Below are 22,480 nucleotides of genomic sequence, written 5' to 3' on the forward strand. Positions count from 1 at the left end.
TTAATACTGTAAATATTTTAGTATTTTTATCTTATTTTATCATCCATACGCATCATTTTGTCCATTCCGGGATTGTACGACATTTTCTTTAGCCAAGAAAAGATAACTACGTAAGATCGACAAGCCGGCCACGCAAGCAATTTTACTATTCTATTGCAAAAGTTGGAAAGGGAAAAATCATTAAAATGGGTAAACACTAAAATAGCTTATACTTTAACGAAGTGTAACACTTATGTCTGCTAAGACAGTGACTCTGGACTAGGTTTTCGTTGCATGCGGATTAAGCGACCTCAGTAAATGAATCGTAGCTGACTATAAATTATTTTTTTCTGGTTGGTCTGTTCTGTCTGGGAACAGTATATCTAAATATCAATATATATGTTCCTGGTTCTGTTCGCCGTCATTAAAAAAAAAAAAAATATATACATGAAGTCATATTTTGATGTCATATACATAATGTAAATTAAAAGATTTTTTTTAAACTAGGAGACAGATTTATAAAAGCAGTTTTGCTTGTTTTTGAATCCTACATATCTATTTCATGTGTATATCCTACCGTAGTCTATAATCGGTCATAATGTTGGTTCGTTCGGATTTTGTTATTGTACTTATCACAAGGGAAAACTCCGCATTGACGTCACTACGCTAATACCAGCGTACAAAATCAGTGCAGAATACATTTTTTCTACTCTTCTAAATAAACAAACATTTCTTAAGATATGTTTACATTGTTATTCTAAAGTATTGTACAAAAATGCCAATTTTCTAATGGCCGTTTCAAACCTGACTTCCGAATGCCTAAAAACATTCCAGAACTTCAGAAATCCCCTCTTCCGGCCTCCATTGCTTTGTTAACATTCCATTTAGCGTCATCAATCTTAATGGCAGACCAAACAGGCCAAGCAAATCGTACTTTTAAGAATTTCAAAATGGCAAGCACCTTACGTCTTACGCGATTTTCCCGCGAAAAAAACCCATCCAAATTGAAAGAAAAACTTTGGGAAACAAACGATAATCATGCCATATTTTAGTTCAGGAATATAGAGTAGGTTAATAAAAAACAATATACATATATTTTTCATAAAAAAAAAAATTGGTTCAATATAAAGAGATCGATATTCTGACCATAAGTAAATATTCATATAAAATTCCATTGATATCAAATTTCATGGCTAATAATGAGGTTTCCTATTGAATAAACCCCCAATTTATTGCAAACTATTTCAAAGCAATATCATACAAACAAATAATATAATTGCCTTGTACTAAAAAATCTCCTAATTGACAGTAGAGCAATTTGATTGGATATAACGATTCAATGTGTCACGTGGTTTTGAAGCCATTAGAATTTGAATGTAAACAAACCGGGTCAGCTGCTGCAGTATGGAACAACATCGTACATTCAGTGACTGAGAAACAATTATGAGTAACCAAGCTTGACAATACACAGTAATAAAAAAACAAAGCTAAGTCTACAGAAAAATAAAATAAAAAATGGCCTTAAGTGCACGACTTACCACCATTGCGGGATATACTATATTTAATTTATACTGTTTTGACTTTTGTGATGGTTTATCTGGATAAATATTGTTTAAACTAACTAGAATATATATCAATTTCTGGCCTTCTGTATTATTGAGTTTTATTCATATATATATATACTCCCTTACTGTTTGTCTTTTTGTGGAAAACTAAATAATGTCCGGAAGTAAAATGCATACCTGAGGACCGGTATCCTGATTTCTTGCAAACTCAATAAGAACCGATAGATATTACCCTAACTCTGTTTATATAGTATATAACTGCCTTTAAAGGTATTGAAGACTAATTTTGAGATACATGTAATTTTTCTTAACAAAAGTACAATTTAACTTAAGGAATTTGATTTGTGTGTCTTGTATGCAAGTTCCGTATATAACAGTATGGTGGACATAATTTATATTCAAAATGTAGATAACTCTAAAAAAAGAAGTATAATAAAAGGTAAAAATGAAGGATTAGATTCTTTAACAATTGAAATTTAAAAAGTAAATACATTTTTTGAAAAACTTTAATTTAAAAAAAAAAAGAAGACAAATAATCATAATTACTTTCGGAATATGATGTTTATTAAGGTTCATCAAAATGAATTGAAAAATAGGGCCGTCTTTACACCACAAAATCTACTATAAGTACAGACAAATTGATGCATCTAGGAAAGTTTTAACATTTTAAGGCATGGCAGGACCTAGATATATAAAAGTTATATGTAGTCTTTGTTTCAGAAAATTAAAAACTTACCTGGATTTTGATGTGCATTTTTTCCAGTCTGCATAAGATAGCATAATAAACAAACACATGAGTTTCATTTGATATGGTTCACTCAGTTTCACAGTTTAAATCACCTATTGTTTGCAGATGTCTATTCTCCATCTATTGTCCATTTAAATCAATACTACTCACAACATTTTTGTATGAGGGGAGCTTCTCAAACCTCTTTCCCAACTTAGTTTATTTTGGCACCTTCAACAGGATTGAAAAAAAAAATGAATAGCAAAATCAAGAAAAGTTTATAATTTTCTGAAACAATGCATTTAAAATTTAATTATCTAGTTCCTGCAGCCATGCCTTAAAACTTTCCCAGGTGTACAGTCAGGGGTACTACTTGTACAAGTAATTTTTATTTACTTGAAGAAGTAATCATAATATACTTATATAAGTAAATTTGTAGGATACTTATACAAGTGTATTTTATTTACCTGTATAAGTAAATTAATTTTTGGCCTAGTTATGTCCCTTAGACATTCAGATTTTTTGACTTATACAAGTAAAAAAGTCATCCTATCTTCTTTTCTTGAATTCTTAGAACTTCTTTGCTCTAACAGAATTTTGAATTGTCTGTCCTTTGCAGATGTCTTTACTATTCATTTAAGTGTAATTTCATGGACAATGAAAATCTCATTTGTCTGTTATCTTTAGAACACTGCTCATTTACAAGCCCCCAAGGAGCAATTTTTGAAGGCCTTGCGCTAATACTTTTAAAAGATCTTTGCTCAATCAGTTTCTTTGTTGAATTAATGAGATGAAACATTGAACTCTTATAAAAAATTATGAGCTAACATGAGAAAAATTGTTAAAGGTATGATTTTACATCTCAAAACTTGAGAATTTTTGTGGGATTGTAAAAAAAATTTACTTATACAAGTAAATTTTTTAGAAAATTAAGGGGAGATTATTCAAACAATATAATTAACTTATATAAGTATATTTTATTTACTTCTTCAAGTAAATAAAGATTACTTGTACAAGTAGTACCCCTGACTGGTGTACAAGTTTGTCTGTACTCAGAGTAAATTTTGTGGTGTAAATACGGCCATATTAGCCAAAAGGTTATGACATACGTATGATGAACCTTAAATTATTTATTCGGTAACTTGCATAAAAGATACACAAATCAGATTCCCATGTGTCGCTCAACTAGGTCTATGTACATATTCAACAAAGGACACTCTCATTGTAGACAAAAATCTCTTTTATGTTGATCTTATATTGCTGATCGTTTTGTCTGTTTAGGAGAAGATTTTTGTAAAAGTTAATGGACGCCAAGTGATAAGAAAAGCTCACTTGGCCCTTTTGGCCAGGTGAGCTTAAAATGAAAAATATCTCAAATTTATAGTCTTTATTACAATAAAAGCAGTATTACACCATATAAAATAGAGTTTTAGGGTAATCATTGGTAATATCTATTGGTTCTCGGTTTCATATTTAGTTTTGAGAGTTCTCAGGAAATCATTGTACCCCTTCAAGACTACCACTACAAAATAAGGACTACCCCATGTTTTGTCAGACTAGTCCTTTTGGACTACTTATATACAAAAGTTAGTGTTAAAACCCTGCCCCATCTATAATTCAGCCACCAGGAAACCACAAAGGCATATGTGTATATACATTTTTATTTACACCAGTTGAGTATTTCAGTATTGCAAATTTGCATACATGTAACAGCTATAATATAAATCACCTACCATGCCTACGCTGAGTGGCTGAGGTAATGCAAAGGGGTAATTCCCTAAAAAAAGAATGTTGGAGTTAGGAAGGGAAGGTTTATTATTTAAAGTGAGTAGTTGTCATTTATTGTTGTATTCATGTCCATTTGATTAGCAAAACTATTAAAAGAGAGTTTTGGTTGTTAGAGGGGATTTTTTAAGTCCCTTCCAACCCTCCAACATGCACATGTACATCCATTTTAGACATGTAAATTGAATAGTATGTACACCCTTAGTCCCCTTTAATATTTTATTTTTCCCAAATATTTGTTTTTCTGTTTTTAGCATACATAAAATTTATTCTTTATGTTTACATGTCGGGTGCGCTGAATTTTGTGTCATATATTTGTACAATAATATACACTGTATATATTAATTAATCTGCAAAAAAGACAGTATGCAAAAGATGAAAATTATTTAGATTATTTAGTATGAATTTTAATATGTATCTTAAATAAAAGGCAAAGATTTGAAAAGACCACATTTATATACATGTTTATAAACTTTGTGCTGTTTGATATTACAGAAACACATGATGAATTTGTGTATTTTATTTCAGGGTTATCACCAGCAATTTCGAGTGTGATTTCTCTGACACTTGGTATGTCAATGTTTGCTGTAATGCAGATGTTCAAACAACAGTTGGCAGCTACAGAATATATGACAATACTAGGAGGTTTACTTGGTAGCATTGTGTTCATCTTTGTCTTGACTGTATCCTTTCCTGTTTTTGTCTGTTTACTGAGAAGCAATATGTAAAGATATTTTGATTATTTTTGTAATTTTAGAGACTGATAATTGATGATCACAGATTAGCAGATCAATATGTACAAACAGTTGTAGGCATTTATGTTTCTCCATGTTACAACAAAATGTACATGGAGTCATATATCCTCAACAAATTTATTATACATTCTGATTTGTAACCAGACTTCCAAAAGAAAGTATCGGTTATTAATTTGGTGATGTACAGCAGGCGGATGGGTTGGCTGCCAATAACTTGAAAACGCTTTGACGAAATCTTTTCAAATTAGATATGTTGTTTCCTGTGACTAGATGAAGGTCAATTTCGAATTTAGATGAAAATCTTGTGATACTTTGAAGAAACCAGACAACAATCGTTTGAAAGTTGGTTTCTGGAAAGTTAATGGAGTGACCACAAGATTCTTTGGTTTCATATTAATTAAGGTTATAATCTCATAAACATGATAAACATATTTCTTTCATTATTGACTTCATGATTTCTGCCTACCCACCCCTGCTGAACAAATGAATGTGTACTTATATACTCTCTTTAATTCCAATATTATGTCACTTGTGATAAATAGGAGGTCAAGATTGATTTTGGCTTTTCCATTTCTAAACCCTACAAAAATTCATTTATTTTTTACTTGATCCTGTTTGGGGGTCCAGATTTGCAAATATCATTTTCATGCAGGAAAATCTGGTTTGCTGTATCTGACAGCCTCTTGTTCACTTTAAAATGATTGCACTGTTTGGATACAGTATGGATATATTTGTAGGGTAGGATGATAATTACAAAGATGTAGGATCACAATTCATGCACATATTTTCCTTTACACTTATTTCAGGGTGTCAGTAATCTAGAAACTTCCTTATTTGGAGGTGGATTTCAAACTAAACTTTTACCAGAAGGTAAGACTGTACATACATTTTGAATTCTAACTAACATGTCTAAGAACATTTAATGTTGGAGAGTGTTTTTTACATGTTATTTTTCAGTGTGATCTTGCAAGTACATTTATATAATTTGAGTAGCCCATTAGAAGTAAACATTCTTGAATTGCCTATTTAATCGAAAATTATAAAAAAATAATTTTTATTGTTAATTTGTGATGTATATAAATCATTCATACAATTACGTATACATAATTTAATTGAAGTTTGAATACATATTGTACTTTGAAGAGATAGATATATCTGAATGGATACTTACATGTACATGTATATTGCAAATATGACACATTTATAATTAATGTTATAATTTTTCATTATTTTTTTTTTATTTGAATTTGTGTTTTTCACTTGTAAATATTAATTGATTGTTGCTTGCCTATCATCCAGTGCCAAATAATGAAATATTTCCTGCATATTCATATTGAAAACAAGTTAACAATACAAAAGATTGATACTGCAAAGTGGACTAAACAGGATAAAGGTGTAAATTTGAACTGCCACTGGGAAATGGGGTGACATGTACATGTATAACTTGGACAATGAGATTTTTTTTGGAACATGTCACCTAAAGACACCTTAAAGGAGTTGTTTAAAGGGTTCTTTAGCATGCAGAGATCACATGTTGATAAAAAGAGCTGTTTTTGAAGAACCAAAATTTTAATAATATATTCTAATAATTTTATAATTTGCAGATTTGTCTATAGATTTTATTCATATTTTTACTAACAATCACATTTACTTTATTTTTAGTCGCCTTTTGTTTAGCCATGGCCATGTTTGCCTCTGGTCTCATCCACAGAGTTTGTGTAACAACTTGGTAAGCATTAAAATGTGGCTATTAACTTTCTTTCTCCAATACATTTAATGACCTTCATTATAATATGTATATTATTGTAATTTATGATAATTATACAGATATAGATTAAAACTCTTTGACATGTTTGAGATTGGGAAAAAAGTGTCAAAAAATTTCATTGAATACAGTAAAGGACATGAAGGATGATCTATCATAACATGATTTATGATATAATCAGAGACAACAAAGATATTAAGAATTGAGAAAATATTTTGTGTTTATAAGATTATTTGATTTTAATCTTTTTGTCTAACTAGTGGTGGAAGAAAGACAATAGGGATCCAATATTCCATTCAGTGTCTTCAAAGTTTAGTTTCAGTCTATGGTTGTAGATTTTTTAGACATTAATAACTTTGTCAAACCTTCATTGAATTCTACAAAACTTAGACAGAAGCTTTTTATGACCAAAAGACACTTTGCTGAACCCTTTACGATTTTTATGCCCCCGCCATAGCGGAGGGGGCATTAAGTTTTACCCTTGTCCGTATGTACGTCAGTACGTCCCAAAATTGGTTTCCGTTCTCTAACTTGAGTTTACCTCAACCAAATGCTATGAAACTTATACACAATGCTTATTACCACAAAATACAGATCAAGTTTGAATTTTGGTGGGGTCACTTAAACCATTCACGAGTTATGCCCCTCTATAAATGGAAAACAATGCAAAATTTTTAGTTTCCGTTCTCTAACTTAAGTTGCCTCAACCAAATGTTATGAAACTTATACACAATGCTTTTTACCACAAAATACAGATCAAGTTGAATTTTGGTGGCGTCACTTTAATTATTATCGAGTTATGCCCCTTTAAAAATCGAAAAATTGCTAAATTTTTAGTTTCCGTTCTGTAACTTAAGTTTGTCCCAACAAAACATTGTGAGACCTATATTCACAATACTTATTACCACAAAACTCAGATCAAGTATAAATTTGGGTATCGTCACTTTATCGTTGAGTTATGTCCTTTTATAATGTTGTATGCAAGCAGGGGCATCATCTGTGTCCATGGGGACACATTCTCCATTTATTTTTTTACAAAATGATTCCCTTTTGACCCATTGATTATATTTTGATAAATAGGATTTCAATGAAATGAGATGAATTAATTTTATACATCATTGAAACAGTAACCTTATACATAATACCGGTACAATATATTTGATTTTATATAGCTTTTAGTTTTCCCCTATCAAGGAATTAAACCTACCTAAATCCAAAGTACTAACTGTTAACTTACTATACATTGGATTTGGATGCAGTTTTCCATTAGATTTAATTTGGGTTTTTATTAGGTTCTTCATGAAACGTTCTGCCTTAGATTTACAGTTAGTTTTGACTTATTTATAGATTTGGGCTTAAAAGGTTTCGAAAAGGAAAGAGTCATAAATTCGATTGCTTTTTAAAGTCTGCTTTTTTTATATATTAATATCTTTATTAAAAAAAAATGATTATGATGAGAAAATGTTAAAAAAGAAATTCTGAGAAAGAAAGTCCTTCAAGCAATTTGCATTTCTGCTGAAAAATAGGCTAGTTTCAGTAAAACTCTGGATGCATTCCAAGATGGCAGAATACTTCCATAATCCCTTAAGACTGTGTTTCATAGTAAATCTAACATGTCTAAATACATCTTGGAGAAAAACTTATACAATTGCATTTTTCATTTCAGTTTTATATTTTCACTGGTGGCTTTATATTATATCAATAAGATATCTCAGAAAGTTCATGCTCCTGTAGCTGTGCAGTCAACAGGGAAATCTACTCCAGGAAAGAAGAAACGTTAGTGTGATCTACAACATTATACAATGATCATCTTTTGTATTAGATACTTATTAAATTGATTTAGGAAATCTCATTATTTCTTTGTTGTTCAGTGTAAATTTTCAATATAGATAATGCTTATAGGTTAAGTTTTCAACCAGTGCTTTTAAAGTTTTGATATGTTGTAACTGATGACAAAATGGAGGTCCGAATCTTTTTTGATGATTTTCACTTTTGTCGTTAATGAGTTATGGTCCTTGATAGATTGAAAAATGGCTTATGAACAGTTCAATCAATGCTTCTAAAATTTTAATAGGCTGTAACATGTGACAAAATGGAGGGGGAGGTCAAAATCTATTTTGACGATTTTCACTTTTGTCATTTAGGAGTTATGGTCCTTGATAGATTGAAAAATGGTTTATGAACAGTTCAATCAATGCATTTAAAATTTTAATAGGCTGTTACAGATGACAAAATGGCGGTCAAGTTCGAATCGCCTACATTGACGGTTTTCTTTTTTCAGTTCAGTAGTTGTAGCTATAGTCCTTGATAGATTGGAAAATAGGTATAGAATGTGGCAGGTCAAACAAGCCTTACAGAAAATATGGTTTGCTGTCAATTTTACAGTTCATTCCTTGTTAAAATACATCTTGCAATGCTACTGATTAACAATCATGGTCCTCAAATAAATCAAACATAATGAAAAACAACAATATTTATGGTTAACTTTGGCAGTTTTGATTGTTCCTCGGGAATTTCATGGTATGAGGATTTGTTGCAAAAAGGTATTGTCTTGTTTGACTTGTTATATGGCATTTTCTTGCTACTGTTGTCCAGTATGAATTTAAAATTAGTTTGGAAATAAGAAGACATGGGTTATGCATGTATCTTTAATTAGACAGCAACTTGATGACGAAAATATATAAGACTGTTGTCTACGTACATACAATTTGTCAAACTCAATCAACCTTATCAATGATAATGTGCATAATTTTAACAGAAACTATCGAAGATCTACCAAATTTTCCAAATAACAAAATACATGATATGGCATAGGTTTGTGTATCAGCAATAATACAATAAAAATACTGCAACAGTTGAATATTTGATAATGTTCATTGTCTCTGTCATTGTTATTGTGTACTTGTGAGGCCCAAATATGATGGAATAAGTCATTTGATGGTTCCCTTTATCAAGCTGTCATCAGATTTTAATGTCTTGATCTGCGTTGCTGCAATCAATTGAAGGAGGTAACATGTATACTAAAGCATGAATGATAATTCCCTTAAATATTAGAAGCCAACAGAACTTTGATGAACAAACAAAAAATGGCTGCACAGGAGATGTACATATTGCTAACTCACTACAACTCAAAATTATCAAGCTTTAAACCAAGTATAAAATCATTCCCTTCCCTAGAAACTTAGAAAAGTTAGACGAAAATTGTCTCTGTTCAATGAGTGTTGAAATATTTAAAACAATCGGCAAACATGAAGTGGTTGCATGGCAGGTAAATACACACGAAATGCTGATACTTTTGAGTTTGAATATCCTTTTGGTATCATCCGCCTCTTTCATTTCACCTTATGCATTGTTTATTGTTTCTTATGGAACTTTTTGTAATTTTGGTAAATAGGAGGTGTGCTACAAATAAAATTAAAGGGTTTGAGTCAATTCGGAGGTAATGAATTTTCCAGCTAATGCCTGTTTAGAATATCCTGTAATGAAACAAATGCATGCTGTCTGAAAAAGGCAATAGACACCAAAGGGATAATCAAAAATCAAAAGTCGAAGAAAATCTGACGATACCATGACAAAAACAAAAAACCATCCAGAAGGATAGATAGAACCTGCTCCACATGTGGCATCCGTCTTTTTGCTTATGGCAAGTACAAATATTGGAGAAAAGTCTCATTCGGTGATATCACAATTGAGGAAAAGAGGACAGGAATGTGGTGACGATAATTAGAACATATCTGTGGTCATCTTAATTAGAAGTAATGTTGGTCCTATAAATCTTAATGAAGTTAAAATTTCAATTAGACAACTATCTTATTTCTTTACAAGGTTTATCAAGTTTATTTTGGAATGAGGGGTTGTCACTTTATAATATTTTGAATGGCATGGAAAAGATTGGTAAATGTATCTTCTTTTCTCGATATTTTCTCACTTAAAAGTGTTGAGAAAAGTAACATGATTTATCATCGCTTAAAAACTTTAAACTCCCTCATTCATTACTTTCTGTGTTTGTTATGTTATTGTGACAAATAATAAAAAAAAATACCTTCCGTTACTAAATCTGGGATTGTTAGCTGGAAAGATGTAAAATTTGCTGAAAATTACTGTAAGTTCCAAAGTTTTGTGATAGTGCTAGATGTCAAGTTATTTTATTTACACGTTTTGAAACATGGAACATCCGTTTGAATTTACGGTATGCATAAATACGCAGCCACGTTCGATCTGAATAGAGACGTTAAATTTGATACCATGTCAGGCTTGTGTAAGCTATGTAAGTTAAATAATTCTAAGTTGTCGTAGGGGGCCAATTGCAAGGCAAAAGTCTCACCCTTTGTAACAAACTCATCAAGTTTCCTGCGACAATCAAAATTTGATGCCTTTCATTCCGGATTGGCTACGTTGCAGAACTTACCAATTGTATTTTAATTATCAATTAGTTCACCTCCTAAATATGCAAGAAATATTTGGAGCAAGGCGTTAAGCAAGCAACAATTAGTCAATAGAAACATAGACTTTGAACCAAACATCGATGAAAATTATAGGGACATAATTTGGTTTAGGGTCGAAATACTGTGAAATTCAATCCACACACTGGACACACAACTTCAAAATACTAAATATCGATTCTGTCAAGGATTGTGCCAAACAATGAGCAAACTTGGAAAAGAAGCTGCAATACTTTTTACAAATGGGTTACGGCAATGACGTCGTTGATACAAATTATAATTAACAAAAAATAATGAACAATCATGCTTCATGTATCTTCCAAGACCAAAAATGTTGCTGAAAACCTGTCCTGTCTCAATGTGATCACAAACAAAGCCTTAAACAGTATTTTTGTGTGCACATCACATCATATTAGCTTTTTGATAAGCACAGTATATATTGACCATTCACATTTACTAAAGAGGAAATCCTGGTATTATAGGTCTGTTTTATGTACTTCTGGAATGAAGAACTGCTTCTTCCGTCACCAAACTGAATTGACATTCAATAACAAGTGTCCTTAGGACCAATGTTATATTTCTGGTCCTCCTAATGCTCCACTAAAAATCCAGAGATCCATAGGTTCCATCTTCCGAAAATCTTCATGTAGGACACACAAGATCTCATATTGTACCTCTTAAACTTGTCATAAGTGTTTTAAACTAAATTCTAGTATAGTCTATTATTATAGTTTTGAGTGAGTAAATGCGTGCTTAAATGCCATTTAGATTCCCTTTTGTGTACTATAATAAAGTTTATAGAATGGAGGATGTCAAGAGTCAGTTCAACAACTTTCATTGGGGGGAAATTCCCCTTCAATAAAATCCAATCCGGAATGTTGGAAAGTTTGAGAGTGCATACACACTAAGCCCCTCTCCTTGCACAAAACACAACATCTGACTTCTGTACACTAAGTATTCCCTAACTCACAATTTGTTAAAGTAACCTTCTTATTTAAAAAAAAAAAAGTGTTGTGCAACTGACATCTTCAAGATACAAAGTAATTTTTGATTGACAAAATATTTATTACGTTTGGTGTACTAATTATTCAACAAACAGTAAGCATTTCTTTGGAAATTAAATATGTTCTTCTACCGACTTGTTCCTTTATTCCTTATACTGAAGCTTCTCAAGACAAATTTTAACCTTTAGCTTTGTTTTTCTACATGTAGGATTTCTTCTCATTGAATTATTCTAAGTTTGGTTAACGTTACTATGTTGATCACATATACATGTATGTCATTGAAATGAAGGATAACACGGATACGGCTAAGTCTGAAGGATAAAACGGATACAGCTAAGTCTGAAGGATAACACAGATACACCTAAGTCTGAAGGATAACACAGATACAGCTAAGTCTGAAGGATAACACAGATACACCTAAGTCTGAAGGATAACACAGATACAGCTAAGTCTGAAGAATAACACAGATACACCTAAGTCGGAAGGATAACACAGATACAGCTAAGTCTGAAGGATAACACAGATACAGATAACACAGATACACCTAAGTCTGAAGGATAACACAGATATAGCTAAGTCTGAAGGATAAAACGGATATAGCTAAGTCTGAAGGATAACACGGATATAGCTAAGTCTGAAGGATAATACGGATATAGCTAAGTCTGAAGGATAACACGGATACAGCTAAGTCTGAAGGATAACACAGATACACCTGTCTGAATGATAACACAGATACACCTAAGTCTGAAGGATAACACAGATACAGGTAAGTCTGAAGGATAACACATATACAACTTAGTCTGAAGGATAACACAGATACACTTCAGTCTGAAGGATAACACGGATACAACTTAGACTGAAGGATAACACAGATACACCTAAGTCTGAAGGATTACACAGATACAGCTAATAAATATAAGAAGATGTGGTATGAGTGCCAATGAGACAACTCTCCATCCAAGTCAAAATTTATAAAAGTAAACCATTATAGGTCACAGTACGGTCTTCAACACTGAGCCTTGGCTCACACCGAACAGTAAGCTATAAAGGGCCCCCAGAATTACTAGTGTAAAACCATTCAAACGGGAAAACCAACGGTCTAATCTATATAAAAAACGAGAAACGAGAAACACTTATGAACCACATCAACAAACGACAACTACTGAACATCAGATTCCTGAAGTCTGAATGATAACACAGATACATAGGTCTGAAGGATAACACGGATACACCTAAGTCTGAAGGATAACACGGATACAGCTAAGTCTTAAGGATAACACGGAAACAGATAAGTCTGAAGGATAACACGGATACAGCTAAGTTTGAAGGATAACACAGATACACCTAAGTCTGAAGGATAACACAGATACAGGTAAGTCTGAAGGATAACACAGATACAACTTAGTCGGAAGGATAGCACAGATACACCTTATTCCGAAGGATAACAAAGATACACCTCAGTCTGAAGGATAACACAGATACACCTAAATCTGAAAGATAACACAGATACAGATAACACAGATACAACTTTGTCTGAAGGATAACACAGATACACCTAAGTCTGAAGGATTACACAGATACAGCTAAGTCGGAATGATAACACAGATACATAAGTCTGAAGGATAACACGGATACAACTTAGTCTGAAGGATAACACAGATACACCATAGTCTGAAGGATTACACAGATACAGCTAAGTCTGAATGATAACACAGATACATAAGTCTGAAGGATAACACGGATACACATTAGTCTGAAGGATAACATGGATACAGCTAAGTCTGAAGGATAACACGGATACAGCTAAGTCTGAAGGATAACACGGATACAGCTAAGTTTGAAGGATAACACAGATACACCCAAGTCTGAAGGATAACACAGATACAGGTAAGTCTGAAGGATAACACAGATACAGCTAAGTCTGAAGGATAACACGGATACAGCTAAGTCTGAAGGATAACACAGATACAGGTAAGTCTGAAGGATAACACAGATACACCCAAGTCTGAAGGATAACACAGATACAAGTTAGTCTGAAGGATAACACAGATACAGCTAAGTCTGTTCCATATTTTTACTTACATCATACATGAGGGTAGTTTGAGTACCCAACTCGGAGGTGTGATGAGATGATTAAAGCCATACATTTTCTCCTTGACAACATTTATGTACGTTTCGACAATAAAGTTTATCGACAGATTGTAGGTATTCCTATGAGCACCAATTGTGCCCCTTTAATAGCAGACTTGTTGCTCAGACCTGTACTGTTATGAATCACAGTTTTTGGCCAAACTCAGTATAGACCCGTCTAAATTCCATTTAATTGATACATTCAACAACACTTACCGTTATCTTGATGATATTTTTTCGTTAAATAATCAAGAATTCTCTAAATATACCACAGCAATTTACCCACAGGAACTTACTTTAAATAAATCAAATATCAACAGCAATAGGTGTCCTTTCCTAGATTTAGACATTTCAGTTTTACACCAGAAACTCTACACAAAAATTTACGACAAAAGGGGTGATTTTTCTTTCCCTATTGTTAATTTTCCTTTTTTGGACGGTGATGTTCCTCTGGCACCATCTTGCGGTGTCCCAACTCCTTCGTTATGCCCGTGTCTGTAGTGTCGTTTTGGATTTCAATGAGCGTAATCTATGTAAATTTATATACGATCTGGGAAAACTTATCAATCCTTTAAATAAATTCATAAAGGTTACCAAGTCAACACTGTAATTATATCTTTGAATATTGTTTTATTGGTATAAATATTGATTTTGTTATCAGTAAATTAAAATCTTACTAAATAGTTTTGTTATACACATATGCACTTTTACGGTACTACTACTTTGTATCGATCTGATGAGTTAAGCCTTTTTCAACTGATTTTTATAGTTTGTTCTTATGTTGTGCTGTTACACCACTGTCCCAGGTTAGGGGAGGGTTGAGCGCTCACAAACATGTTAACCCCGCCACATTCTTTATGTGCCTGTCCCAAGTCAGGAGCCTGTAGTTCAGTGGTTGTCGTTGGTTCATGTCTGTCATATTTGTTTTTCGTAAATTGTTTACAAATTGAGTCGTAAGTTTTCTCAATTCAATTGTTTCATATTTTTCATGTCGGGGCCTTTTATAACCGACTATACGGTATGGGTTTTTCTCATTGTTGAAGGCCGTACTTCTATAATTGCTAACATCCACTTAATTTGAACTTTGCTGGATAGTTGTCTCATTGGCAATGATGCTGATGATGATATGTGGGTTTTGGGGTCCGGCTATCATTTCGGATATTGCGGACTATCTGATATATTGGCAATCATACCTCATCTCCTTATTTTTATATCAACAACAAAAGAGTTTTACGGCATACGCATAATTCAGTTACCCGTAATGGAATACATTTCGATACACGCATAGCAATAAGGTAACCTTTTGTACTTGGCAATTGATATATTAAAGAGGGGAAATAAAGACAAACAAACTTTATTTGCAACACAATTACAGTCTAACATTTGAGATTTTGTTTTCCTTTAATCCAAAGACCTGCGTGTTTATCTTTCTTCAAGGTGCTAATCTTAAACAAATAGTAACTTTGCTTACTAATGAATAGAAAAGTATCCGGCCCAATTCCGGTGACAGCATCTATACTGTTTGGTTGGTTATTTTTATACGTTGATCTATATGGGTTATACATATTCCTACTAGGGAATGGTCTGATGACCATATGATCATTAGATGCATCATAAACGTAGTTTCTTGAAAAGATCTGAATGGACGAACCGTTGACAATCAAACCATCAATTCTATTGGGCACATCTGGACGAAAGTGTTCATACACAGTCTCTCTTTTAGTTGAACTAGCATACCATAAAGTAGAGTATGTAAATACATTGGAACCTAAATAAAAATAAAACAGACTCGTTACATATGGAGATAGTATATCGTATTAAATCATGTTCAAAGTTCACAAGTTCTGGTCTAGATAGAATACCACGAGAAAATAAAATGGATATCGCAGACTGAGACAAGCTGCACTAACACTATTTGTATTTTCAGCTAATGCGAGTCGATTTATTTTCGTTGTTATCAAGTTTCGTGGTTGGAGAAAAAATGATACTTTGAGGGAAATTTATTTCGAAGTTTTATCGATTGCTTCTATCAAAGTAACTAAAAGTTTGTATTTCGTAGAGTATGTAAATTCGTGGTTTCCCACTAACCACGTGAAGAAATTCACAAAATTGGTATCACATGAACATTAATTATTTATTTAATGAATTTCCAGCTATTTGATAATGAGAAACTGATGTCAATGTTTGGAACGTTAGAGTGTCGAAAAGGAAAATAACGCTTGATTTATTCGGACTTTCAATATGAAAACGTGAATTTTAATTATATAGAAAAAAACTATTAAGATATTATGATTTTTTAAGACTTGTCTAGTTAGAAGACTGTAAGCATTACATTTAACTGCCAAACTATTAAAGTTATTATTATTTGTATGAATTTGAGAAATAGAAGCGTATTCCTTTATCTAATATTCATCATTTTGAGAAATATTTCACGTGAATCAAATGATTTCAGTAAAAACTCATTAGTCAAAAATAAACCGACCAAAACATGGCAAAAACGACGAAAGAAAAACAAGTCTACAAAATACTACACAAATAAAAGAAGAATGTGTATGAGGACACGAATACTCCCGCTCACGCTTTGCAATTTTCATGGTTAAAAAGGGGCATAACTCCAGAACAGGTAGCAACTCACTACCCAAATTCGAACTCTGTCTGTGTGTTGTGGTTCCTAGCATTGTGTATGAGTTTGATAAAATTTGCATGAGGCATTAAAGTGAGTGTCCGTAAACACAGCATGCCGAAGAAAGTTTAATAAAGCTGCTTACAATTTATGTCAATCAATGGTTGAATATTGCTGAAACTTCTAGATGGTGGCATGCGTTCCTTTGTTATCCTTAATCAAGTACGATCGATCGATCGATACCAAAAGTTAGGAAAAACCATTAAAATTACATACTAGTAGTTGACAGCATAAAAATCAACAGGACTTAAACAGTGTGGTGGTGAAGAATGACACCATAAAAATCAACAGGACTTAAACAGTGTGGTGGTGAAGAATGACAGCATAAAAATCAACAGGACTTAAACAGTGTGGTGGTGAAGAATGACAGCATAAAAATCAACAGGACTTAAACAGTGTGGTGGTGAAGAATGACAGCATAAAAATCAACAGGACTTAAACAGTGTGGTGATGAAGAATGACACGTGACCATAATTTATAATTTATAAAGTGTTATTTTCATTTTTCATGACAGAACATCGACCATAAAATTGAAACAAATTGATTTCATAAATTTTTTATCCAGTGCATTGTGAACAACTTATCATTCTAACTTTTAGCGCCTCACCATTAGAATTAATGAAAATATCAACGATAAAAAACGCTCGATATTAAAATATGATTTTTATCTGAAAGTACTTTTTTTTTAATTCTTTTTTAAAAATGAAATAAAGTCTGGTCTGCTTTCTATATGAAAAACTTTTTTTTTAATCTCAATATAATCAATTCTCATACGTTTTGCATTATTTTTTTTGGTATTGTTTATACAATGTTATATATCATGAAAATTGAAACTGTAGTAATGATGTATGGAGTGGGCCATCAAAGTTTATAACACTTTTAAAAGTGTTCTCTCTCTATTTTTCGAAATGTAAAATACATTTGATGCAATTTCATTTCTCGGTTTTACCTAAAAATTCCATTGTCTAATGACATAACATGTATAAGAATACATTCGACATTTGTGCACAGTTTGTTTTCATTTTACTTATAAAATTTATTTTGTTCCTTGTAAATCAATCTACCAACCAAAGGTTTTCAAATTTAAGTAGAATGTTCTATTTGTTATTGGTCTCATATAGTGCAGAATTTATACAACACCTTCGTAAAAGTGTTTTGCCAAGTTCAGATACATATTGAAGATAACCAGTCACTGAAATAACCAGCATTTCAGCTTGTTCCTCCATTTTTCTGAACTTGATTGTCTATTTATCTGAACTTGTTTGTCCATTGATATGAAGTTGTTCATACATTTATCTGAACTTGTTCGTCCATATATCTCTGGACTAGTTTAACCATTGAACATGAAGGTATTCTATTGCTTTTTCAGAGATGATTGATTTGTAAACTTTCTCCGAATAAACATTTATCTTCATTTTATTATCTTTAAAAAAATAATAAGTCATACTTACCTACAATTAAATAAACTCGGTTATCCTTAGAATACCCGGATGTAACTGGACCTGGTAGATCGGTAAACACTTCTTTTATTGGCCGCCTTCTAAAATCGTCTGTGCCTAACATATCCGATGAATTGTAGATATACAACCAAAAGTCAGAAAATAACCATATCTCTTTTATCATATTGATGAAAACTGCGCCAAATATTTTACACACAGAACTTGTCGTAGTTGGTATGGTTGGTAGTGATAGTTCTTTGGTTGGTAGTGACAGTTCTTTGGTTGGTGGTGGATAACATTCTTTTACATTCTAAAATTGTGAAGAGTACACAATTTTGTTACTTCTTACATTTAGTAATGTTTTTAAAATGACACAGACTGAAATAGTCCAGCAGAACCAGAGGTTCATACATTAGCCACAGGAAACCCAGAGCATTATAAAAATAATAAACTGTTGTATTATTTTCTTCAATATAAGCTCTTCAAATGAATCAACTGCTCTTTGAACATTCTAAGAAATTTTGACAGATGACCCACCAGTCGTAGTGGTCTAGCTAGGGGAAAACCATTCATAGCAAAATGTACATTTTATCTGATCTAGCCACAAATTGTAATAGAATTTAACAAAATAAAATATGTAAAAGAAAAAGTGGGAAAATACGGGAGGTGGAAACTGAAGGTGGGTGGTTAAAACATGCGAACATTGTGGGGTTCAGTAGCTGCTTTCAGTTCTATTTTCAGTTGTCTTCATCAACAATATGTTCGTCTGTAGATGTTAAAGGTTTGAATAAACTTTGAACTGATGATCACAATCAAGAAGAAAAGAGTCATTGATGACAGTTAATTTTAGGAGGTGGGCGATATTTCAATTCCTATCTCTAGAAAATCAATTAACTATCGATCTAGTACGTTGTTGAAAATTATATTTTTGCTAGGCCTTTTGTAGTTCCAAGAAAGAGTGTGGTTTTTAGTAAAGTATGGAAGCTCAGGTTTTTTAAGAACATTATATACGTTGAATATACTCGTTTTTTTAATTTAAAAAACCAGTCCTCTATTAACATATCCATTTTCATAAAAGACATTTGTGATTTTCTAGCTCGTATATGTATAAGCTGATGGTTACAAAACCCCCTCTGATAATTTGAGTTTCTTCATAAGGGGGACCGAAAAAGATATATCGTTACAAACTATAGTTGCATGAAATTTAAATGTGTATAACGGAACAAATTGAAATTACATAGTAAATTATGCTTACTGTTGTTTTTGGAGGGTTTAAAAAACCTTAAGATGAACGGTAGTGTGATGATATCTCCGTTTAAAATAATTTCTGAGTTAACCTGGTGATCATTGATTATGGTTTGTATTAGGGTTTAGATAATTGTGGTTTGAAATCAATGATATTATCATTTAGACCGAGAAAATATGCAATTTTGATTTTTTTATCCAAAAAGACCACACAATGTTCTTGGCTTTAAAAATTGTTTTTGTTTTGCATTTCTATTTTCCTCATGAACAGTTAAAAGTTGATGCCTACGATGTCTACTTACTATGTATATATATATAAGAAGATGTGGTATGAGTGCCAATGAGACAACCCTCCATCCAAGTCACAATTTGTAAAAGTAAACCATTATAGGTCAAAGTACGGCCTTCAACACTGAGCCCTGGCTCACAACGAACAGCAAGCTATAAAGGGCCCCAAAAATGTATATATTTGTCTTTTTTCTACTAGGAACGTACAGGATGTTAGCCTTTCATATACATGTCATTCTATTAAAGGTGCCTGGAAAAAAAAAACCTAATAACCCATTGGTATTTATGATTTTCATACTGTATTTGAATTTTATGTATACATTTAGACATTTAATTCAAGATATTTTATGGACAAACATTAAATGTCTATGATACTTACGACTTCCTTGTTCGATATTAAGACACTAACCTGTGGTTTAATTCTTCCATGTTTGGCAATAATAACAGTATTTTCTTGGTATTGTTGAGCCTCTAAGAATTCTGATCTGAGGAGAAAAACGCACTCTGCTGTTGCATTACCTCCGTCACATTCTTCGTTTTCCAAACAGCTGCCCGTTTCTAAGGTATTCAGAAGTGAATGTAACTGAAAACCATCGCATTCATTCTGTGCTGCACATTTTCTAGCACACTGTATTAAGCTTCTAACTGGAAAAATATCCTTTTCAAGGAAACAGTTTATACTCACTTTCATAAAATCTATGATAACTATATTAGATTTCATATAATATATGTTATACATAAAAACATACAAGCTCAAACTCGAGTACAGAAACGTGTTTTTCATACTCTGTCTTTCACTTCACTGAAAAAGAAATGCATTTCATATGATAAAATTATAGTACCAAAATTGTTATAGAATAATGACAATAACTTTATGGAGTTTTCTTATATAATTAAATATCGAAATAAGAGCCTCTTTATCGGCCAAAGAGATGTTTCAATGTAGGAATTACACAATGCGTAACCTGTTTCTAACAGACGAACAATCAAAACGTATTGCGTATGGCTCGTTTATGATATTAATTTCACCCCTAATCATCATTACAATAATGTCGTGCAATAAAATACATTTCGCAGAGAGATACTATTATGCAGCTTTACAACTTAGAATATCAGGATAAAATCACATTATTTAGGTATAAAACAACTTTTAAGAGCAAGTCATGAAAAACTTTTAACAATTCATGCTTCTTATACATCATTGTATTGCATGTACATTACTATTATGATAGATATACATGTACAACTAATCAAATGATTTCGAAGCTTACAATGTACACGATGTAAGCTTTAATTACCTAATTTTGAAAGATTATTAATACCTCAGAATCACTGTGAGAAAAAATTATGATTGTATAGCTTTTTCAAATTCATTGTCGCTATTTCATATTTTCACGATCCAAATCCATTCTAAGCACACACATTTCACCTGTTTTACTCAGAGGCACTTGGAGCATTGAACCTCTTTTCTTCATTTTGGTGTAAATTAAATTTCCTCAAATATTTCAAATTATTCTAGTTATTTAATGTGTTATTGCTCCTATTCATACGATCCTACAATAATAGCAGTTTCTACGTGCTATCCCTCTATTCATATATATATATAGAGAGAGAGAGAGAGAGAGAGAGAGAGAGAGAGAGAGAGAGAGACATTAATTGTCGAAATCCGGATATGGTGTACAAATTTTTGCACCTCACGTTTGCGGTATACCATCTTTTCCGCAAGTTTATTGTTTTCTGTTTGGTAATAAATTAATAATAAGATCTATTTTGTTACATCTTGTGATCCGTTTATTTGGCAATCGCCAATGGCAGTTAGCAGAGTTTAAGAACATCAGTTGTTCGACCTGCTAGTCAAATGCGTTTTGTTAAGATATACTTTTTCACTCATTTGGTCTTTTGGAAAATGTTGTTTGTGCTGTATTTAGACCCCTCTACCAAGAAATTTGTTTTGCATGCACACGTATAAAAATTGCGGTTTTTATCCAACGCAATCATAGGTTTGAACGTTGTTTTTAATTTAGACTTGTTTATATATATATATATATATATATATATATATAAATAAAGGGGCAGCATGTATAAACTACTTAACAACTGGGTAATGTAAGATCGTTTAGGTAGGAACACAAGCATATCAGTTAAGTGAAAATAAGTAAAAATTAGAAGAAGTTTTCCCTAAAAGAAAAATAAACTAAACACCGGGGAAAAAAAGAAAAAAGTCCATATTGTAACATATGGAAGCAAAAATTATTTAATGATAAAAGACAAAATAAGACCTCTGGAAATAAACTAAGAACTTATCGGTTATTCAAACCAAACTTTAATTTTGAGCCATACTTATTGAAATTACCATATCATCAAAAATGTGTTTTACTGTGACTTGACTGTTAGTGTTGCTCTCCACCTATTGCAACTTATTCAAAATTCTGACCAAATTGCAATTTGTTTTATAAATCCAAACTGTTCAAATGGTCAGAAATTTGAACAAACTGCTGTAGAAAACCTCAGTCAAGTCGTGAAAGTGCAAGGTGATAAAATAAAGCATACTTACAATCCTATAAGACTTTAATTCCACTTCAATGTTATTATGAAGAATCAGTCTAACAGTTTGTATAGAAATTTTATTGTTATTGTCATGCTAAAGGTGATAGGTAGTAATTTGAATTGCTA

General features: G+C 32.2%; 1 protein-coding gene across 1 annotated transcript; it reads left to right on the plus strand.

Annotated features, from left to right (window-relative positions):
- The first annotated feature begins 100 nt into the window (after nucleotides 1-100).
- On the plus strand, nucleotides 101-8,428 carry LOC127734253 (keratinocyte-associated protein 2-like). The gene is made up of 5 exons (XM_052244032.1): nucleotides 101-189; nucleotides 4,585-4,739; nucleotides 5,618-5,681; nucleotides 6,474-6,540; nucleotides 8,243-8,428. Exons 1-5 carry the CDS (start codon nucleotides 186-188, stop codon nucleotides 8,355-8,357), a joined length of 405 nt encoding a protein of 134 aa, XP_052099992.1. The 5' UTR covers nucleotides 101-185; the 3' UTR covers nucleotides 8,358-8,428.
- The last annotated feature ends 14,052 nt before the right edge of the window (nucleotides 8,429-22,480 follow it).

Source organism: Mytilus californianus, unplaced genomic scaffold, assembly GCF_021869535.1.
Source record: "Mytilus californianus isolate M0D057914Y unplaced genomic scaffold, xbMytCali1.0.p SCAF_3, whole genome shotgun sequence".
NCBI classification, from domain to species: domain Eukaryota; kingdom Metazoa; phylum Mollusca; class Bivalvia; order Mytilida; family Mytilidae; genus Mytilus; species Mytilus californianus.